The sequence below is a fragment of the Chaetodon auriga genome, chromosome 4, assembly GCF_051107435.1.
Source record: "Chaetodon auriga isolate fChaAug3 chromosome 4, fChaAug3.hap1, whole genome shotgun sequence".
Classification (NCBI taxonomy): Eukaryota; Metazoa; Chordata; class Actinopteri; order Chaetodontiformes; family Chaetodontidae; genus Chaetodon; species Chaetodon auriga.
Genome location: NC_135077.1, coordinates 13,959,026 through 13,977,514, shown reverse-complemented (window position 1 = coordinate 13,977,514; position 18,489 = coordinate 13,959,026). Strand labels below are relative to the sequence as shown.

Below are 18,489 nucleotides of genomic sequence, written 5' to 3'. Positions count from 1 at the left end.
CTGCAGCCCCAGATGAAACGCGGGGAGGATTTTTAAACTTTTATTTTGACAAGAATGCGTGTTCCCAGGGTGCATTGCGCATACTAGCAAACATGGTGGGTAAAATGAATGGAATGAACTCTTGGTGACTGCAAACTGGAGATAAACTTATTATTATTATGCTTGTCGCATCAGTAACATCAACAAAGCACTCTACTGAAACCGGACTTTGGTAAAAGGGTTCAAGTGAGTTAACTAAGTAAGTAACACGGGAAAACTGCCGTTAGTAAGACATTATTAGCGTTAGCTTTTAGCCTACTACATAAAGCTGTCTGCTGTTAAAAGACGCTTCTGTCTAAATAATCTAGTGTTCAAGATAGTAACCACCAAAATGTATCTCATAAACTTCCGTAGCTCCATTACCTTCCTTTTAGAAAGCTAATGGAGTCCATTTATTTTCATGTGGCAAAGAAATAGTACTTAGCCTAGCACATAGTTTAAGCCACAGCTAACTGTAACGATGGGGAAGTTGTTCGTGCTTCTCACATGTTTGTGTTTTTCCTCACAGGTTATGTCATGGCGTTCCCCCAGCCCAGACCTCAGGCTCCTCAGCTCCCTCAGCACCTGCTCAGGACTGTAGACTGTCAGCAAGGAGCTGTCAGGGCTGTTCGCTTCAACGGTGAGCCAGAGCCAAAGTATTTGTCATGTCACACAGCCTCCAGCAGCCACAGTGTGAACTCTCCGCATGAGTCATGAGTCATCAGTGAAATGTCATTAACTTATACCTGCTTCTGTCTCATGTTTACCTGCTTGGTCAGCTGATGGGAACTACCTGCTGAGTTGTGGCAGTGACAAATCCCTAAAACTGTGGAGCGTGAGCCGAGGGACCCTGCTGAAGACATACAGCGGCCATGGATACGAGGTTTTGGATGCTGATGGGTGAGAGAATTGTCTCGGCCTCCTCCACGGCGTGTCAGGAAGGTTGATTCAGAAATATGGGATCAAAATGCTAAATAAGTGAGTGTAAGTCGTGACTGCACGCTGAAGAGATCTTCTCACTGGCTGTTTTAACAGTTCCTACGACAACAGCCAGCTTTGCTCCTGCAGCTCTGATAAGACGGTGATCCTGTGGGACGTCGCTACAGGCCAGGTCACACGCAAACTCAGAGGTCACGCTGGGGTCAGTTCTGCTGTTTCTAAATGTGTTGGAGTTCATTTTCATCTTTCACTTTTCTTGTTCTTTTGTTTTATATGTTCCTTTTTTCAATTTTTGACATGTCACTTCAATTTTCTGCTCACAGAAAGTCAACTGTGTCCAGTTCAATGAGGAGGCAACTGTCATCTTGTCTGGTGAGTCGAATTTAAAATGCTTACAATGCACAATGTGTTATTCAGTATACACTGTGTATTTCTGCAGAGAGCGCAGTGTCTGTTATGTGAAATATTTATAAGTTTCATGGTATTTGTATAAAATTTGTATGCAACTCATCAAAACTCACTAACTCATTCTAATAGTGTTTTAGTATTAACTTTAGTATTTGTGGTCTGGGTGTGTGTGTGTGTGTGTGTGTGTGTGTGTTTTCTCATCCTCCAGGGTCCATAGATGGGACAGTTCGGTGCTGGGACACCAGGTCCAGAAGATTTGAGCCCATCCAAGTTCTGGATGAGGCTCGGGACAGTGTCAGCAGCCTGAAGGTGGCACAACACGAGCTGCTTACTGGGTCAGCACAGCAGCTGTTATACGTCCTGCTCTTTCAGACTGTAGCAGTTAGCAAATAAAGAGACCTTATATGCCCTGTACTAGCTTTCCTTTACTTAACTTTCTACCAGTTAGACAGAGGATGTTATGTGAAAATTTTTGTATTGTGTTTAGGTCGGTGGACGGCAGAGTGAGGCGCTTTGACCTGAGAATGGGACAGCTGCATGTCGACTTCATCAGCAGTTAGTAATCATTTTCATGTCTTTATCATTCATAAAGAATAATAACAATAACTGTTACTGATAGTGTTAGTGGCAGTTGTAGAAATAGCAGTAGTTAAACCAGCAGCAGTAGTAGTAACAGCAAAGTAGTGGCTGTTCTAAACCTTTATTTAAGACCATGGAAATGCAGCATTGACACTGTAAATGCAGAACCCTGTAACTCGTGTAAATGTTTGTGTGTTCCAGGTCCCATCACATGTGTGTGTTTCAGTCAGGACGGTCAGTGCACTCTGAGCTCCAGCCTGGATTCAACAGTCAGGCTACTGGACAAGAGCACCGGGGAAATGTTGGGAGAGTGAGTGCTGCTCCGTCTCATTCTCTCATTCATTCTCACTAATCAGCTGATCCATAAATGCACATTAATTTACACTCATGATGTTGTAGTGTTTATGTTTGTTTGTTTCTTTCTTTCTTTCATTCAGGTATAAAGGGCACAAGATGAAGGGCTATAAGCTGGACTGCTGCCTGTCCAGTAAAGATACCCACGTCCTGAGCTGCTCAGAGGACGGACATGTCTACTGCTGGGACCTGGTGGAAGTAAGTGTCTGGTTACATTCATGTTCATAGTGCAACGTAATGGGTTCACAATAAGTAGGATGAGTAGGTTTTAGGAGGCTAAAGAGTTTCTTAAGCAGCCAAGAAAATGGCAGAGAGAGAAAGAAATATAAAACTGAATGACAGTGAGTTAATGAAATGCTAACGGGTTAGCTCACACAGGGAGAGCAATCATGGAAATTGATGAGAGCTAAACGGTTTTCTCCTGGTTAACAGGTCTATCAGACTAATTAAGTGCTAAAATTACCAGCACGGTAAATAAATATAAACAAGTAAATACACGAGGCACGTGAATAGGCTACTGTGGAGCTAGGTCTGATTTTTCAAACATTCTGTGGGCTACCTTTGTATTGTAAGTATAAGTGAGTGTAAGTATGGCTTTCAATTTATATGTACATGCCTGTATGACGGTGAAGACGTGGATGATGTGGTGGAGAAACACAGTGGAGACAGAGCAGTCCCTTTGGATTACGGCTTTAGATGTTCATTACATAAAGTTGAATTCATAATTACACCATGTCTTAATAGAGATTAAATTCTGTGATTAGGTCTATCGATTTGGCTGTCTGACGTTTGTTTTGATCAACCAATGACACCTTTTAAAGGAATCTGTCATATGTAGCAACAGGGTCAGCCACACCTCCCCTCTAAGGTAAACGTTTCTGTCCCTTCCTTGCTCAGAGTTGCTCTCAGAATGTTTGTGAGTATGGCCCCTGGTGCCGGATCATAAGCTTGCAAGCGGACAAACGCACAAAGAAGGAGACAGTCGAATGCACTCAATGCAAACTTCCACTGATGTTAAACAGCTCTCTGTCATGCAGATCAGCAGCCTGTAACCTGTTAGGTTTCATCCCACCAGCACACGAACAGCAGATAATTATGTCTTAAAACCACTAAATCCTCCAAAATCGGAAATTTGTCCACCAAGTTTCAGAGAAATACAGAGTAACCTCATGTCAGAAATAACTCTAGAAGTGTTCTGAAAGCATATAAATACAGTGTGATCTTTTCTGACCTCCAGGGATCTTTGTCCTTGAAACTGCCAGTGGGGAAAGCTGTTGTCCAGTCGCTGTCCTTTCACCCCACAGAGACCTGCCTCCTCACAGCCATGGAGGGGCGGGTCCAGGTGTGGGGGGCGGAGCCAGAGGAGACGGAGGACGCCATGACCACATAGAGGTGGTGAAAGCCGTCAAAGTCCACTCATTTGTCTAACTTTAAAACCTGATAAACTTTATGGTGGCATGACAACATCTTACTGCCACATTTAGTTTTTTGGTATGTTAACACAGCGTCGTTCACGGTTTGGGAAAGGAATAATCAGCACTAAATAATCAGAGCTGAGCTGCACAGATACACAGCAGCCATTCATCTACAGCTAACTTGTTGGATTATCAGTTTGTGTTTATGTCTATATGTCTGAATGTGAATCGTAAGAGTTCATTAAATGGTCTCAGAGCTGGATTTTTGTATGTGTGCATAACATGTCTTTGTAAAAAAAAAAAAAAGAAAAAAGAAAAAAAAATTTGAATAAACATTTTCTTGTATAAATTACAGCACATTGTGTAAGTTTACACTAATGATACTCCCAGCAACACTGTTTATTTCTGTACAAGTTTATCTTTAATAGGAACTGTACACACAAACGTAGAGACAGGCACATTACAAAATAAGTTAGTCAGCATGACAAAAGAATGGCAACAAATAAATAAATAACTTATTTTACATAAATACATTTTTTGAGACTGTAGCTGGACTGTTGACGAATGAAAGTCTGAATTGTGAACTTCACTCAGCTGCGTTTGTCAAACCACAAGGTGCATCTATGCAGCTTCGTACACATGATCTGTTCTGTTATTTACTGAAGTTTTTCAATAAATACATGTCAGCTTATTTACAAAAGTTGTCAAGTAGTTTTATGAAGAAATCATGTGTCTGCTCAGTTTTCCCCTTTTAGACTGTTTTGTCAGATAATCAAGATTCCAAATAAGGCAGAATCAGTTGACATAAGCAATGCAATGCTAAAAACGTACTTACATTTGAAGAGCTCGTTTCTAATTCCCTATGTTGTATTTATATCTATTTCTAACGACAGATGAAAAACTCTCTTTCAGAATGTGAACTGTTCAACAAAGAAAAGCAGCTTTTTTTAAAGCTCAAAAATGCCTAAAAGTAATAAAAATGTAATCCTATTGAGGCTCATGAGATCATGAGTTGAAGTCAAAACATTTAAATCAACAAATCTGAATTCATGAGGTTTTCACCTAAAAGTGAAAAGGGAAATAGCTTCATTTCGTGCTCATTGATTTCGACATAAATAACTTCATCTGAATGGGTTTCAGCTTCCTCATTCTGTCATTTTGGAATGAAACTTCATTTACAGACATTACATGAGAACCTGCCAGCAAACTTGTCCTCTCAGAATCGCCTCGTCCTAATAAACCATCATGCATCCCGACCGTCTCACCTCCCCCCCTCAACCGTCTGCGCTCGGCCGTCTAGCCCACACAGCTGCAGCCCGCGGCCAACAGCTTCTCCACCTTGTGCCAGCGGTGCGAGTTATCGAGGAAGGCCATGTCCTCGTGGTGGGTGGGCCTGCAGCAGGGCACGTTGTGCCACAGTTCCCCAGTTGCTGGTTGCGGGAGCACCCCACTTAGCAGCAGGTTGGTAACGGTGAGGTCATGGTTGGAGCGAACGTGGGGACACGAACCACTGCAGTACTTGAAGAGGACGGTTTCGTCTGAGTCGTAGCCCAGCCCGAGGTCTCGGACCTGCAGCAGGATGGAGCGCAGGCCACACTGGGAGTCTAGAGGAGAGCGACGGGACCGGACTGGGATTGGGATGATTGGATTGGATGATGGCCCGAACCCAGAAGCTTCTGCTGGGCCATCTTCTGCAGCTGGATCTCTGTTTCTCTTGTCATCATTTGGTGACGTGTGTGGAGATGCTGTGTCTTGTTTCTGGCCTGGGAAAGACAGAAAGGCTTACTAAAACAGCATATTTCAAGATTTACCACAATCCACATTCAGACACCGCTTATTGCAGAAAACCTAACTTTAAAGTCATACATATCCATGTCTAGATAAAAAATTTAACGCATTATTCTCAAAGCAGGCAAAAATGAGATTTTAACCAAAAGGTCATAGGTCACGACCTTCCCTTCAGCCAGCACTTACCAATCAATGATCTCAGCAAATGGCTCTCTCCTCTCTGGACGCAAAACAGAATCACGACCAGCTTCAACAGGAACCTCATGGCTACAGTCTGCTCTTCGTCTCAGCCGACGCGTGTGTGTTTGTATGTCTGCGAGTGTCTGCGGGTGCGAGTGATGCTTAAGATGCAGACGAGTCACAACCTCCAATATATAGCCCTTGGAGATGAAGGGGGGCGAAGGGGTGAGGTGAGGAGGTGTAGGGGGGAGACAGACACTAACCCGTTACTTGCCAGCAGACGATCCCACTCACCTGAGCCTGACAGGGAGCGTAGGAGGGCAGGCGGGCGCTTGACCCAGAATTTGTCCTGTTGGGATTATCTAATTGGTGTAAATCACTGTCTTATTGTTGAGTTTTCCCCAGATGTTTTTCCAGAGGATGTTGGCCCCTGGCAAAATGGATTCCCAGAGGTTTTGGGGTTTCTTACAAACTAAAGATTGGACAATGATGCCACAATGATGATGCTGAGAAGTATGTGTAGTAAATGAGTCATTAGGTCGGTAGCTGGACAGACACGGAAGTGGAAAGGCAGGAAAGCAGACAGCCAAGGGATAAAGTCAACGACAGAATCAAATACGTGAATGTAAGAAATGTAAAGGAAAGGTGAAAGGTTAAAAAAGGCAGGATGAGTCATGTCTCAAAATAGGCCCCTTTCGTATTCTGCGTTTGTCACTTTTCTTTTCGTAAACATTACGTCTAAGGATCCATACGGGGAAGCCAAAAAAGAAAACTTTAAGAGGTTAAACACCAAGTCAGGTTATAATTAGAACACAACGGGGCCCGTTTCAGCAGACATTCCACAATGGGTGACTCGTCTTGAGCTGGTCCATAAATTGAGGGATTTCATCAGCAATGTGTGGCTGACATGTAGATTATGTAGAATGTGCATTATGCAACGGTTATAGGGCCCAAACAGGCAGTGAATGGAATCTGGAGTTTGCAAGAGAGTGCATATTTGGACCCTCCTCCTGCCATCCAGGTGCAGGTCAAACACCCCAGGGCACCTTATTTATCAACCGGTGTCACTGAAAATATGAACTGAACCTGAATTAATGCGTGAGTTGCTAAACGTTGGGCAGATGTGATGAGCGAAGTATGTATGTATGTATATATGTGTGCGTGTGTGTGTGTGTGTGTGTGTAACTGCACAGAAGGTGATACAACCCTGATTCCAAAAATGTTTAAAAACTAAACAGAATATGGTAGCTTGCTAATCTTTTTTGACATATACTCCATTGAAAACAGTAGAAAGACACGTTTTAGCTCATCAGCTTCATTGATTTTTGTAAATATCTGCTTATTCTGAATTTGATGCAGCAACATGTTTCAAACTAGTTGGGACAGGAGCAGCTCAAGACTGGGAAAGTTGTGGAATGCTCCAAAAACACCTGTTTGGAACAGGTTCATTGCTAACAGGTGAGAGTATCATGATTGGGTATGAAAGGGGCATCGTGGAAAAGCTCAGTCGTTCACAGGCGAGGATGGAGCGAGGTTCACTACTTTGTGAACGCATGTTAACAAAAGAATAAAAGCTAATTAATTAGAGAACAGCTGAGTGAAAAGGAGTCAGTAATACGTACATTATGAAATATACAACCTCAATGCAGGTAATTAACAGAGAAATCAAAACTAAGAGCATCAGCTCCACCGCATTTTATTCATGCCTGACTCCTGGCTACACTTAGTTATATTTAGACATGAGGAGTGTGTCCAATGAGATTTTAAGTTTATTTATTATGTTTAAACAGGCCCATTTCTCATGTAAAAAGCTCTGTTGATATGAATTACAAAGGAATCATCTCTAAATCTTGAACTAATAATGGTGCATGATATTTACTGCCAGGAATTTCAGTAATTCTTTCAGGGATCAGGCTTTTGAGACGGCACTAAATTAAACATTAAAATGAAAAATGAATATGTATTTTTAAGGGAGCTCTTCCTCAGTTCGCTCAATATGTCTGACTCTAACTGGAGCAATTTTACCCCAATTTTACCCCATTTTTTGTATATACTTACACTGTATATTATCCTCCTTTCTTTTATCCCTTTAAGACACCGTACATATTTTCTGTCTTTGAACCACCTGTTAAACATTCACTAATAATTATAAGTCCTTGGATTTGTTCTCTATCAATCCATCCCAAGAAGACAGCTAACACCTGTGGCAATTAAGAAATTCCAGTTCTCTTGTCCATCATATCCATGCAAACACAAGGATGAAAATAAGAAAACATCATCGCTTCTTCGCCTTCATGCAGACATTACTGTTGATGCCACAACTCTGTATTTTGACCTTTCCCTGAGGAGCCACTACGCAGTGCCCATGGACCAACACCAGCTCTAAGCCAGTGACTCGGTCAAGGGCACCAACAGGACTGATGACAGGCTCCGGTTTCTTCCCCCATAAACCCAGACTCGCAAGGGGTGAACATGCAACCTCCAGAGAGTCATCGAAGCTTACAGCACCCAGGTGCTATAAAGGAACCCTCCTCATTTCTGCAGATATAGCACAGCATAGGTGATAAAGTAAATGTAAGTAAGGACCTTTATCAACCTGCACAAGTCAAAAACAATGAGACCTCTGCTTAACCCAGCTGTCCACAAGCAATCAAAATTATTCTCACGGAGAGCATGCATTTCCTGGTAATTTGTACAGAAAACAAGAACCCGAAAGGGCAAAGGGTCTGACACATTCCTTCCACCTCTCAAAGAGACAGGAGGATGAAGGCCAAGCGAGAGATGAAAAGACAGAAGGAAAGCAGAGGAGGTGGTGGGAGAAATACAGTGGAGATAGAGCAATCCCTTTGGATTACGGCCTAAAGAATCAGTCTGGAATCCTGGGTTGTCAGAAGAGAGGAATGGAAAGAACGTGGCACCCATGTCAGTAAAAAAAGAGAAACAGTACAGAAAACATTTTTTATACAGTGGTAAACCTGGCCAGATCTGAAAGCATCGTTTGTGAATGTGTCACCTTTCCTTCATGCCAAAATTGGTATCATACATTTAAAACCAAACGGGAGATTAGCAGCATTGCTAAGTCAGAGCTCAGTCAGTTAGTCCAGACTGAAATATCTCAGCAACTATTCAGTGGCTTGTATGGAAGTTTTGTTAAGATATTCATGGTCCCCAAAGCATGAATCATACCGACCTTTCCTCCAGAACCACCAGCAGGTCCAAAATTTTACGTAAATCCTGCAAAATATCTTAACAGACATGACTTAACAGACTTGATGAAGATATTCATGGTTATCAGACAATGCATGATAATAATTTTGGTGGCCCTGACTTTTCCTCTAATGCCACCATGAGGTGGACATTTATGGTTTTGAGTGAAATGTCTCAACAATCATCAGGTGGATCATCATGCCATGTTTGTGCAGTGCTTTGGTTTATCAGCAAATGCCTGCAACACTCATGACATTCTCATAAGCCACAATTGTACCTCAGTGCTAATATTAGCATGTCACACGCTAAACTACGACATCATTTTGAACACGTACGTATGTCGATGTCTTCTTCTATGATGAATGTTTTGTTTATGTGAAGCACTTGGTGCATGTGATTTCTCTGTAAAGCACTTTGAGTTGCAATTCTTGTGTGAAAAGTGCTTTACAAATAAATATTCTTATCATTATTATTGTTAGCCATTTTTCAACTTTTTTCAAGTTTTCATGCACATGTGTAAATATTCTAAAATAGTGTATTTGTTACCTGCCTTGTGTCAGCTTCGCGTAAGCTATGTTTGTTTGGTGATATGTGATTTGCTGGTGCAACACTGCAATTTCCCTTAAGGGATCAATAAAGAGCTTCATCTATCTATGTATCAATCTTATAAAAGTGATATTGCAACACTGGATAACATTTTTCAATTTTAGTTTAGAAAAATATACAGTATGATTTCCAGTATTTCTTTACATACAACGCAAACTTTCACCTTCACTGCGGTTAAGTTGATGCAGGTCAAGATGTCCCTTTATTTATTTATTTTGTTATATATTTATTTCAGCCCACTTTCTCGCAGATGGCCCAGCTTTCTCCACAGTGACATTGCAGCATTTTTAATCTCCTGGCTGCTCTCGGCTCCCTATATAAATGTCACAATCGTCTGGTTTCCAGTCTACTTTTAAATCCTTCTCAAGGCATCATAGATCTTTACGGAGAGAATCACTCCTCCCAGTCTCCTCTGGCACATTCCTGCACCTTCAGCACATTTATTTTGTTGAGTCATGAAGCAATCATATGTCAAAATACTTTTGTTATGATGTACTGCTTCCTGTTTGTCTATCTCTTCAATCAGAAAAAAAAATCCTCTACTTCAGAGGATTTATAGGACACATGATAATCTTGACAATTGAAATAAAAATGAATTATGGTGGTCCCATGCTCCGCTATGGGTTTTATCTTATACACAGAGTATTCTTCTTAATTCTGAGGGAATTTTACCAGCCAGAATTTACTTCTCAGCTCCATAAAAAAGTTGATGTACTGAGATTTGAAGATAATGGCCACAGGCTGTTCACATGCAGCCAGACTGCAGGCGCTCAGGCATGAGTCCAGACTGGGCTAAATGTAGCCTGAGCTGATGCCAAAACTGATATGGAGAGGTAAAAATAGAACAGAACATATATGCATACACGAGGAGGTCAAAGAATAGAAAAACTGTGAGATTTAAAGGTTAAAAATAAGCTGGACCTGCAAGCGAAAACCGTTCTATTCAAATAAATGACACCAATTAAAGTTTATGAAAGAACACTGGGGAACAAAAGAAACATTTGTGTCTGATTTGTAGCAAAATCTCAACCCAAAAGATGCCTTTTAACCCAAATGTGACAGCTAAGAACAGAGTGACTCAACCGTGTTTCTGATTGCAGTGTTACTGTAAGCCGTCAAAGTCTCTGCAGCAGCCTCATCAAGACGAATCTGAGCATTTGTTCCGCATGATGAATTCAGCTTTTATCACTCCAACAGCCATGTAGGAAGGTTTGAAAAGAGGAAACGACTTCAGGACACCACACGTTAAGATTCACACTGTATGATTTCTAATTGGACGAGGTCTGCTGTGCATTCCTGGGTGAGCTGGTCAGACAGTCGGTCCATATAGGGCTCGTCTGAGCTGAGCGGGGCAGGAATGTGGGGAGCAGCCTTCCTGTAAAGGGAAATATTCAGTGAGGATTTAGCTTCGGAATCTCAAACCTGCATGGAGCTGCTCCTGTTTATGCTGTTAATCATTGTGTGTCATCAGGGCACAAGAATCTGCAGGTTTTCATTCCAGCCGATCTGTGCAGCAGGTTATTTCACTGACAACACACACACACGCAAGCACGCACGCACGGTGTGTGGACACCTGAACATTTCACCCATGTGTGATCGCTGAATATGTAATTGCCGTTCCAGTTCATTGCAAAGGTGATGGATAGGGTTGATGTCACGTTCTTCAACACCAAACTGGGAAATCACGTCTTTCTTGTCCTGGCTTTGTGCTGTTGAAACGGGGGGCTTACTCAGACTGTTGACACAAAGTTGGAAACAGGCTATTATCTGAAATATAACTGTGCACATAAAGATTTCCATTAAGTGGAACTAAAGGGTCCAGCCCAAACAGGGCTGTCCACATACTTATGGCCACATGCTGTAACTGTGCTGTTAGAGTGATATGTAATATATTCAGTACAGTTCGGGGTTCAGAGAAATCATGCTGAAAACACACACGATACACACTTGAAGGTCGGTTACAGCTGCCATTATAAAGACTCAGCGGACGCAAACAACCAGAATTAAATGCAGAGAAATTCAGCAACAGATAAACTGTAAAAATGACAAACCACCGCAGCAGAGAACAGGAATTCAAGCAGCGTTCACTGTACAGTGGCGCCAAAATGTATAGACGGATATTGTATCGCCACTAATACAACGCATTTGTTGACAAATATTCAAGAGAGTTTTGATTGCAGTGGATTCGTCTGTCATTTCTAATCACCTTTGTTGAGACTGTTCATTGTTCAGCATCTGAATCAGCTTTGTGTGCAAAGTACGTGCACACAGGAGTGAGTCTGGTTTTACACTGCACTCGATGTTACACACAGTTCCAAGTACAGTTTATAAGATAGAAACAGACATACAGCTGAAATCTTTCCATCAGGCTCGGACAGGATCTCACATGAGGCCGAACTGATTTAAAAGAGCAACAAACGCTTTTCAGACACGAACACGTTCATCCACAGGCTTTAATTTTCTGCCACTTTACAAAAACATTTTTTCTTATTACAATAAGGACAAAATATATATTTTCTCAAATACAAAATATCACAAATACAGAGGATTTAATGGCTCCAGAAACAAAAAACGTCCGACAAATTATTGGAAGGCAGAGAAAAAGTGCAGCTGATGACACCCAGATGGACAGAAGAGCAGGATTTGGTTCTGTGCCGACGTCTTCGGTCATGATTCAATTTCCAGGAAGACAGCAAAATAAATCGACTCAGCTGGCAGTTTAGTACTTTAGGTTCCAGCCTAAAACAACCAAACAATTATTGAATAATATTGCAAGTTAATAGTGGACTAAATTTAACAACAAAACCTCCAATAACCAACTCGGAAATGATAATACACCATCAAGTGCCTGCTGTCCTCATACTGCTGGTGTAAGTTCCTTCACTTCACTCTACACTGTCAGAGGTGTAGTCAGGGCATTAACAAGTTCATGTGTGTCAACAGCAGAGCTGCACAGCAAGGATGTGTCTTGCAGAAGGGACACCAACTCAACAGGACCAGGTGGTTGAGTGTTCTCCTCAGACTCTCTGAGCGATTCAGGCTGCCTGTCCTTTTTACAGACCACTTTCTTTGTTTTGTTGAATCCACTGAGCCTGGAAGCCAGAGATCTTTTGGGTCTAGGCCTCTTCAGCTTCTTCCTCTCCGGGTCGTGGACAACGCTGTGACGCTGGACACTCTGCCTCGTAGCGAAGGTCTTCGTGCAGCCTGCGTGGGTGCAGGCGAAGGGCCGCAGCTCCTCGTGGAAGGAGGCGATGTGGCTCTCAAGGTTGAAAAGCGTGGTGAATGACCTGTCACAGCTGTCCCTGGGGCACCTGAAGACCACCCTCGTGTCAGAGTGGACACGCTGATGCTGCTGCAGGAACCAAGAGTCCCTGAACGCCTTGCTGCACTGGTCGCACTTCAGGATGCGCCTGTGCTGCTCCTTCCTGTGCTTCAGGTACTCTGTCCAGGTCTTTCCTGTGAAGCTGCAGCCCTCCTCCTTGCAGGGGTACCCTCTGTGCACCTTCTCGTGTCGCTTCAGTTTGCTGGGGAAGGTGAATCGCATTTGGCATCCTTCGTAAGTGCACTGGTATGGGGGCACCTGTGTGTGCTGCTCACACATGTGGGACTTGAGCTGCTTGTTCTTCTTGAACTCGAGCCCGCAGCCCTCAGATTTGCAGACATACTTCTTCCGCTCCCCCGTGTGAACGCGGCTGACGTGTCTGGCCCGGTTTGAGTTGGTGGAGAAGGCCTCCTTGCAGCCATCCACGGCGCAGTGGAAAGGCCTCACACCGGTGTGACTGAGATCATGGCGCGCCAGGTGGTAGGAGCTACAGAACGACTTGCCGCAGCCGTCGCGCTCACATGCGAACGGCTTCTGTCCCGTGTGTTTACACAGGTGAGCGTCCAGTTTCCACTGCTTGTTATAAGCCGCCGGGCAGTCGGGAAACGAGCAAATGTAACATTTAAGCGGTTCCGTTTTAGTTTCCATTTCGGCAACATTGACAGCTAAAGTACAGAGAAAATACTTCGCTCTGCTCTGAGCACGTTTTCCACGGTGACACCGGTATTTCCCACAATCCTCCGCAAAGTGACGCCACTTCCGAATCCTCTTTACCCATCAGCCCTCTGATGTTTGGTAGGTGGCAGTTTCTGCAGCTACAAACGCAGTAAGTGTCTTTTAAGTTTATACTCAACAGTAAGCATGACAGCAGGATTAAAATTAAAATACAAACGGTTGTCATTTAGCTACAAGTTGGTCATATTTGCACGAAGCGGAGGATAAAACACGAAGCTGGTAAAGTAACTAGCTAATAGCTAATGCTAGCTTACTTTAGCTCCGATGTGTTCCCAAACATTGATGGAACATCACACTAAAATCTATGTAAATCTGCCAGTTAAACGTTTCATTCACCTTGTAAAACAAAGTCAACGTTTACGGTCAACATATAAGTGACCTAACTCGTGTATCAGAAAGTAGAGAGTGTTTGTTAGCTTTCCAGCTAAAATTGTTTGTTCGTACTGTATTCGACATAACCTTACCATATGCTAACTTTAATACCAGATGTTGAAGTAACTGTATCCTGTATAACTCTATCCTCATTGATAAAAATTGGGTTAGTATGTCAGTATTACACAATATATCGCAGTAGCACCCCAGCTAGGTTTTTGGCTAGGTGTACCTAATTAACTGGCAAGTTTCAAGATTCAAGATTCAAGATTGCTTTTATTGTCATTGAGCATGGCCATGTCAATGAAATTTGCATTGCAACCCCCGTGTGAAAAAGAAAAGATAATAAAATAAGATAAAATAAAAAAAAAAAAAAAAAAAAAAGTTTTACAGTCGCTTTACATGTGAACTAATTCTTTTTGTTTAATCTTTTGAAGAAGCTTGATTAAACTGCTGGTGTGGAGATCCAGTCGTCACAATGGTAAGCCACAATGTGCATAATTTACGTGTATCTGTCAAGATGTAGATAATCACAGGGACATAGTATGTTTAAATAATCAATTTGTACTGTTTTCTTGACAGGGTGAAAGAAAAGGAACAAACAAATACTACCCTCCAGATTTTGATCCGGCTAAGGTGTGTATGATCACATAGACCAGCGTGACTCAGTCTTTTTAGTTCACTGTTTGTGTATAGATACTGACTTACATTTCCATCGTTCTTTGTCTTTAGCATGGATCCCTCAATGGCTACCATAAAACTCACGCTCTGCGCGAGAGGGCCAGGAAACTGTCCCAGGGCATCCTCATTATCAGGTTGGTTCACCCATATATAGAAATTATGTACTGATGTTTGCTAGAGATTGTAAATGTTAAGTGGTCATTTACAATCCAGATGCTGACAGGCTATCAGATATGTTAAATTAATTTGTTCTGTCTGAAAAACAGAAAAAAAATGTACAAGCAAATGATAAGTACAAATGCTATAGTGTATGTAATGTGACTGTCACATCTCAAAAACATGAGCACATGTAAAATTATTATTATAAAACATAAAATGCTTGATCTAAACAGGAAGTAATGGTAAGAACAGGTGTTTCTCATTGACACCCAGCCTGAGTGAATGACTGTTTTTGTCCATCAAGGTTTGAGATGCCCTACAACATCTGGTGTGATGGCTGCAAAAATCACATTGGCATGGGTAAGTCAGAAGAAACACATGACCCATCTAGTCATCTTCAGTCTCATTGTTTCATACACTGTCTCTTAATTTTCATGACACTGATGTTCTGCTTGTACAGGGGTCCGTTACAATGCTGAGAAGAAGAAAGTGGGGAACTACTACACCACGCCAATCTACAGGTAAACACAAACAGACAATGTTGACCACAGACGTGAACTTCACATTCTAAGCTGTGTGGTGCAGTTTACAGTGTCTTCTTCAGGAACACAGAATCATCATCAACTTCTGAGATAAGGTGACTTAAAATGTCAGTTAAAATTTAAGATAATTAAATCTTTTTTTTTGTCTCTTCAACCAGGTTTAGGATGAAGTGCCATCTATGTGTCAACTACATCGAGATGCAGACAGATCCGGCAACATGTGACTATGTAATAGTAAGCGGGGCTAGCAGGAAGGAGGAGCGCTGGGACATGGCTGAAAATGAGCAGATCCTCACCACAGGTAAAGAATTCATGTTTGTTATCAATGAAAAGATAAATGGTCTGCTCAGTTCAGCACCATGTTTCTTTATGGTATCATTTAGGCAGGAAATCAGCGCCATGACAACGACACAACAAGTTTGTTATTTTTGATTCGTTGCAGTGTGTGAAGTGCACAACCCTTCTGAAACTGAAGATGTCTTGAGGCCTTTCTGTGCAGCGTTGATAGTTTAGACAGTCCTGCTTCTGTTTTTTTGCTGCATGATTTTTCTTTTGCATCCTTCTTTTCTGTCTCTAATCGACTCTGTCCTCCATCTCTCTGTACAGAGCGAACAGAGAAGGAGAAACTTGAGACGGATGCCATGTTCAAACTTGACCACGGTGGGAAAGACAAGGAGAAGCTTAAGAAGGCCCTGCCTTCTCTGTCGGAGATCCAGGACCACCAGTCTGGCTGGAAGGATGACTTTCAGCTCAATAGCACCCTCCGCAGGAAGTTCAGGGTAAGATGGTGACCGCTAACTGCTGTTTTGATGCTGCCCAAGATGATGTTTATCATTATTTATGTGTATAGTGTCGCTGTTTTTTTTTTTGAATTTTTCTCCACATTGCATTGATAAAATTTGAAGTGAGACTTGTGCAAAATTACTCCCAGCAGTACACGAGGGAGTCGTGCCAGGTTCAGATTACTTTTGAAATGTTGACATATTTTGAGATTGTATTGTATGAACTGACGGCTCTGCTTTAATTGGTGGTACAGACAGAGAAGAAAGTTCTGGCTGAGCAGGAGGAGAAGGACAACGCGGTGAGGATGAGGACCAACCTGTCCATCCCGTTGCTGCCAGAGAAGGAGGAGGACAAGAAACTGGCAGCACTGCTCACCTACCAGGCACCAGACTGTAAGTATCACACACAGGCTCTAAACTCACACACACACTTGTCAAGATCTATGCACCGTCACCCCCTTTAAGGGACTAACAAAAACACATTTGAAAGGAAAATATTCTCCTTTGCAAAGTGAACAATGTCTTAACACTTAGGTATTCTTTACTATACATGCATTTAAACAGAGCTGGGTCTGAATTCTAATTTTGCTACGACTCCTCATTACTCCCCTCTCCAATCAGCCTACGACGACAAGCAGCACAGCAAACGGAAAGAGATCTCCTCTCGTTCGTGGTTCAGCGCCCCCTCAGGCACACCCGGAGGTGCTGCAGGAAGTCTGCTCCATAAGCTTGGTCTGCAGGGGAAAGAAGCTGCAGTGGCCAAAGCCCTGGGCTCCTCGCACAGCCCCCTGATCCGCAAACGCACAGGAGGACCTGGAATCAAAACTGAACCCTGCGCCACAGTCACTCACAGACAGTCACACCCCCAAATCAACACACGAGACGAAGAGATTTCAAAGGTCACTCAGAGAGAGGAAGCTCAAAGTATATTGCCAACACAAGCAAGTCAGGAGGCAACAGAGACAAATGGCTGTGACTACAGGGAGACACATGTCAAAACCACAGAGGAAGCAGATGAAGGACTGATAAAGGCAAAGGACTTTGGGAAGCAGAAGGAGCAGGACAGAAGTTCAGGAGCAGTCACGTCCCTCGTGGCGGACTACAGTGACTCAGATTCAGATCCTGGACAATGAGCCTGAATGATTCTGTCTTCAGGCAGTGGAGGTCACTAGAAATGTCAGTGTGTCATTTTGTGAGAGTGGAACACGAACGTGAGAAGCTTGTCACAGTGGCAAGCCTCCGCTGTAACCTGTACTGCTTTACAAACAGTGGTGGTTAACCCATCTGCTTCGTGGACACAATGGAAATATTCTGCTTTCTACAACAAGACGTGTGAAAGAAAAACGTTCAAACACCGCAGACCTATCTTAAAATGCTATTTGATGGTATTTAGATATTAAGATTCCCACATATGTGTGATCAGATGGCAAAACTGACAGGCACCTTTAAAATTAAATGCAAAGTACTGTTAGACTGTTGTTGAGTTTGTTGCCTAAACTTTATATATTGCTGTAACAGTCTTCATCACTCAGTGGTGAACGTCAAGTTTGTGACTGAGACGCAGGATTAAAGAGCAAAGCTGCCAGCCTACTTTCAATACTCAGCCACAACGTCAACCACATGGTAGAAAAGGCTTCCTCACAAAGAAATCCAGTTTGAGGGGCCACAGTGTCTGGATTGAGACACATCTGGAGAAATCTAATGCGAATGTGTTTTTTGATGTCCAGACTTAAAATCAATGTGCATATGTGTCAAAACGGATTTGTTCTGGCAGTCTGAACAAGACCTGGCTCTGTTGTGATCGTTTCTTCTTTTGTGTTAACGGCCTGTTTACACACGCAGGCGCTTTCGGTTCTTGTTCTTGATTAGACCTCTGCTCAGGTTGCAGTTGGGAAGTGCAATGATGAGGTCTAATCATGCACAACAAATGAAAAGACCTGTGTGGATGACGAAGGTTTCAGCATCAAAGCTTTGAGCACACTTTACACTTTAGATGGACTCAATGTGACAGCTCATCAGATATCAGTTGCTGGATAATCTATGTAACCGCCGAAATGGTCTGTAATGAGATTTTGTCATGAGGATAAAGAATCATTGGTTCATTGTGTAGCCGTGGTACTGCCCTCTAGTGGACGCTGTTCTCTGCCAAAATTCATGCTTGACTTAAATGATGTCTCACTTCAAAGGATGCAAACCCATTAGTGCTGAATGTAATGTCAGTGTATTCTAAATAAATTGTTGTGGTTATGAATTAGTCAACCTGCAGTGTGTTTGTGTGTCAGGTCAGTGTTATTGATCAGAAAGCGTGACTCCTCGTCTTCCTGTTGACTGTACAGCGTCTGATGAGATAAACTGCTCTGGGGTCTGATATAGTTGTTGACCGTCTCTCCCGTGGCCACAGT

The 18,489-nt window shown here is 42.6% G+C and overlaps 3 protein-coding genes across 4 annotated transcripts; 2 read left to right on the top strand and 1 right to left on the bottom strand.

Annotated features, from left to right (window-relative positions):
- The first annotated feature begins 76 nt into the window (after window positions 1-76).
- Window positions 77-4,065, top strand: wdr83 (WD repeat domain containing 83). Its single transcript, XM_076728626.1, has 10 exons — window positions 77-238; window positions 548-658; window positions 798-918; window positions 1,054-1,159; window positions 1,281-1,329; window positions 1,574-1,700; window positions 1,853-1,920; window positions 2,146-2,254; window positions 2,382-2,496; window positions 3,536-4,065. Exons 2-10 carry the CDS (start codon window positions 556-558, stop codon window positions 3,686-3,688), a joined length of 951 nt encoding a protein of 316 aa, XP_076584741.1. The 5' UTR covers window positions 77-238; window positions 548-555; the 3' UTR covers window positions 3,689-4,065.
- A 7,870-nt stretch (window positions 4,066-11,935) lies between these two features.
- On the bottom strand, window positions 11,936-13,522 carry LOC143319619 (transcription factor IIIA-like). Its single transcript, XM_076728721.1, has one exon. The coding sequence runs from the start codon at window positions 13,462-13,464 to the stop codon at window positions 12,385-12,387; it is 1,080 nt and encodes a 359-aa protein (XP_076584836.1). The 5' UTR covers window positions 13,465-13,522; the 3' UTR covers window positions 11,936-12,384.
- Window positions 13,523-13,588: 66 nt separating this feature from the next.
- Window positions 13,589-18,338, top strand: yju2b (YJU2 splicing factor homolog B). 2 transcript variants are annotated; one of them, XM_076729670.1, is made up of 10 exons: window positions 13,589-13,642; window positions 14,361-14,404; window positions 14,506-14,559; window positions 14,656-14,738; window positions 15,068-15,123; window positions 15,224-15,284; window positions 15,464-15,606; window positions 15,912-16,084; window positions 16,342-16,480; window positions 16,709-18,338. In XM_076729670.1, the coding sequence occupies exons 2-10, from the start codon at window positions 14,402-14,404 to the stop codon at window positions 17,218-17,220; spliced, it is 1,224 nt and encodes a 407-aa protein (XP_076585785.1). In that variant the 5' UTR covers window positions 13,589-13,642; window positions 14,361-14,401; the 3' UTR covers window positions 17,221-18,338. The 2 variants fall into 2 exon arrangements, with proteins under 2 accessions (XP_076585785.1, XP_076585786.1); XM_076729671.1 differs by having other exon boundaries at window positions 13,624-13,642; window positions 14,364-14,404.
- Window positions 18,339-18,489: the final 151 nt, after the last annotated feature.

What these genes read in the sequence shown, in the direction of transcription:
- wdr83 (XM_076728626.1), top strand. Translation starts at nt 556, where the DNA reads ATGGCGTTCCCCCAGCCCAGACCTCAGGCTCCTCAGCTCCCTCAGCAC. An exon ending in CAACACGAGCTGCTTACTGG is followed by an intron (nt 1,701 to 1,852) that starts GTCAGCACAGCA and finishes TATTGTGTTTAG; the next exon opens with GTCGGTGGACGGCAGAGTGA. An exon ending in ACCGGGGAAATGTTGGGAGA is followed by an intron (nt 2,255 to 2,381) that starts GTGAGTGCTGCT and finishes TCTTTCATTCAG; the next exon opens with GTATAAAGGGCACAAGATGA.
- LOC143319619 (XM_076728721.1), bottom strand. Translation starts at nt 13,464, where the DNA reads ATGGAAACTAAAACGGAACCGCTTAAATGTTACATTTGCTCGTTTCCC.
- yju2b (XM_076729670.1), top strand. An exon ending in CAAAAATCACATTGGCATGG is followed by an intron (nt 15,124 to 15,223) that starts GTAAGTCAGAAG and finishes CTGCTTGTACAG; the next exon opens with GGGTCCGTTACAATGCTGAG. An exon ending in CACCTACCAGGCACCAGACT is followed by an intron (nt 16,481 to 16,708) that starts GTAAGTATCACA and finishes CTCTCCAATCAG; the next exon opens with CCTACGACGACAAGCAGCAC.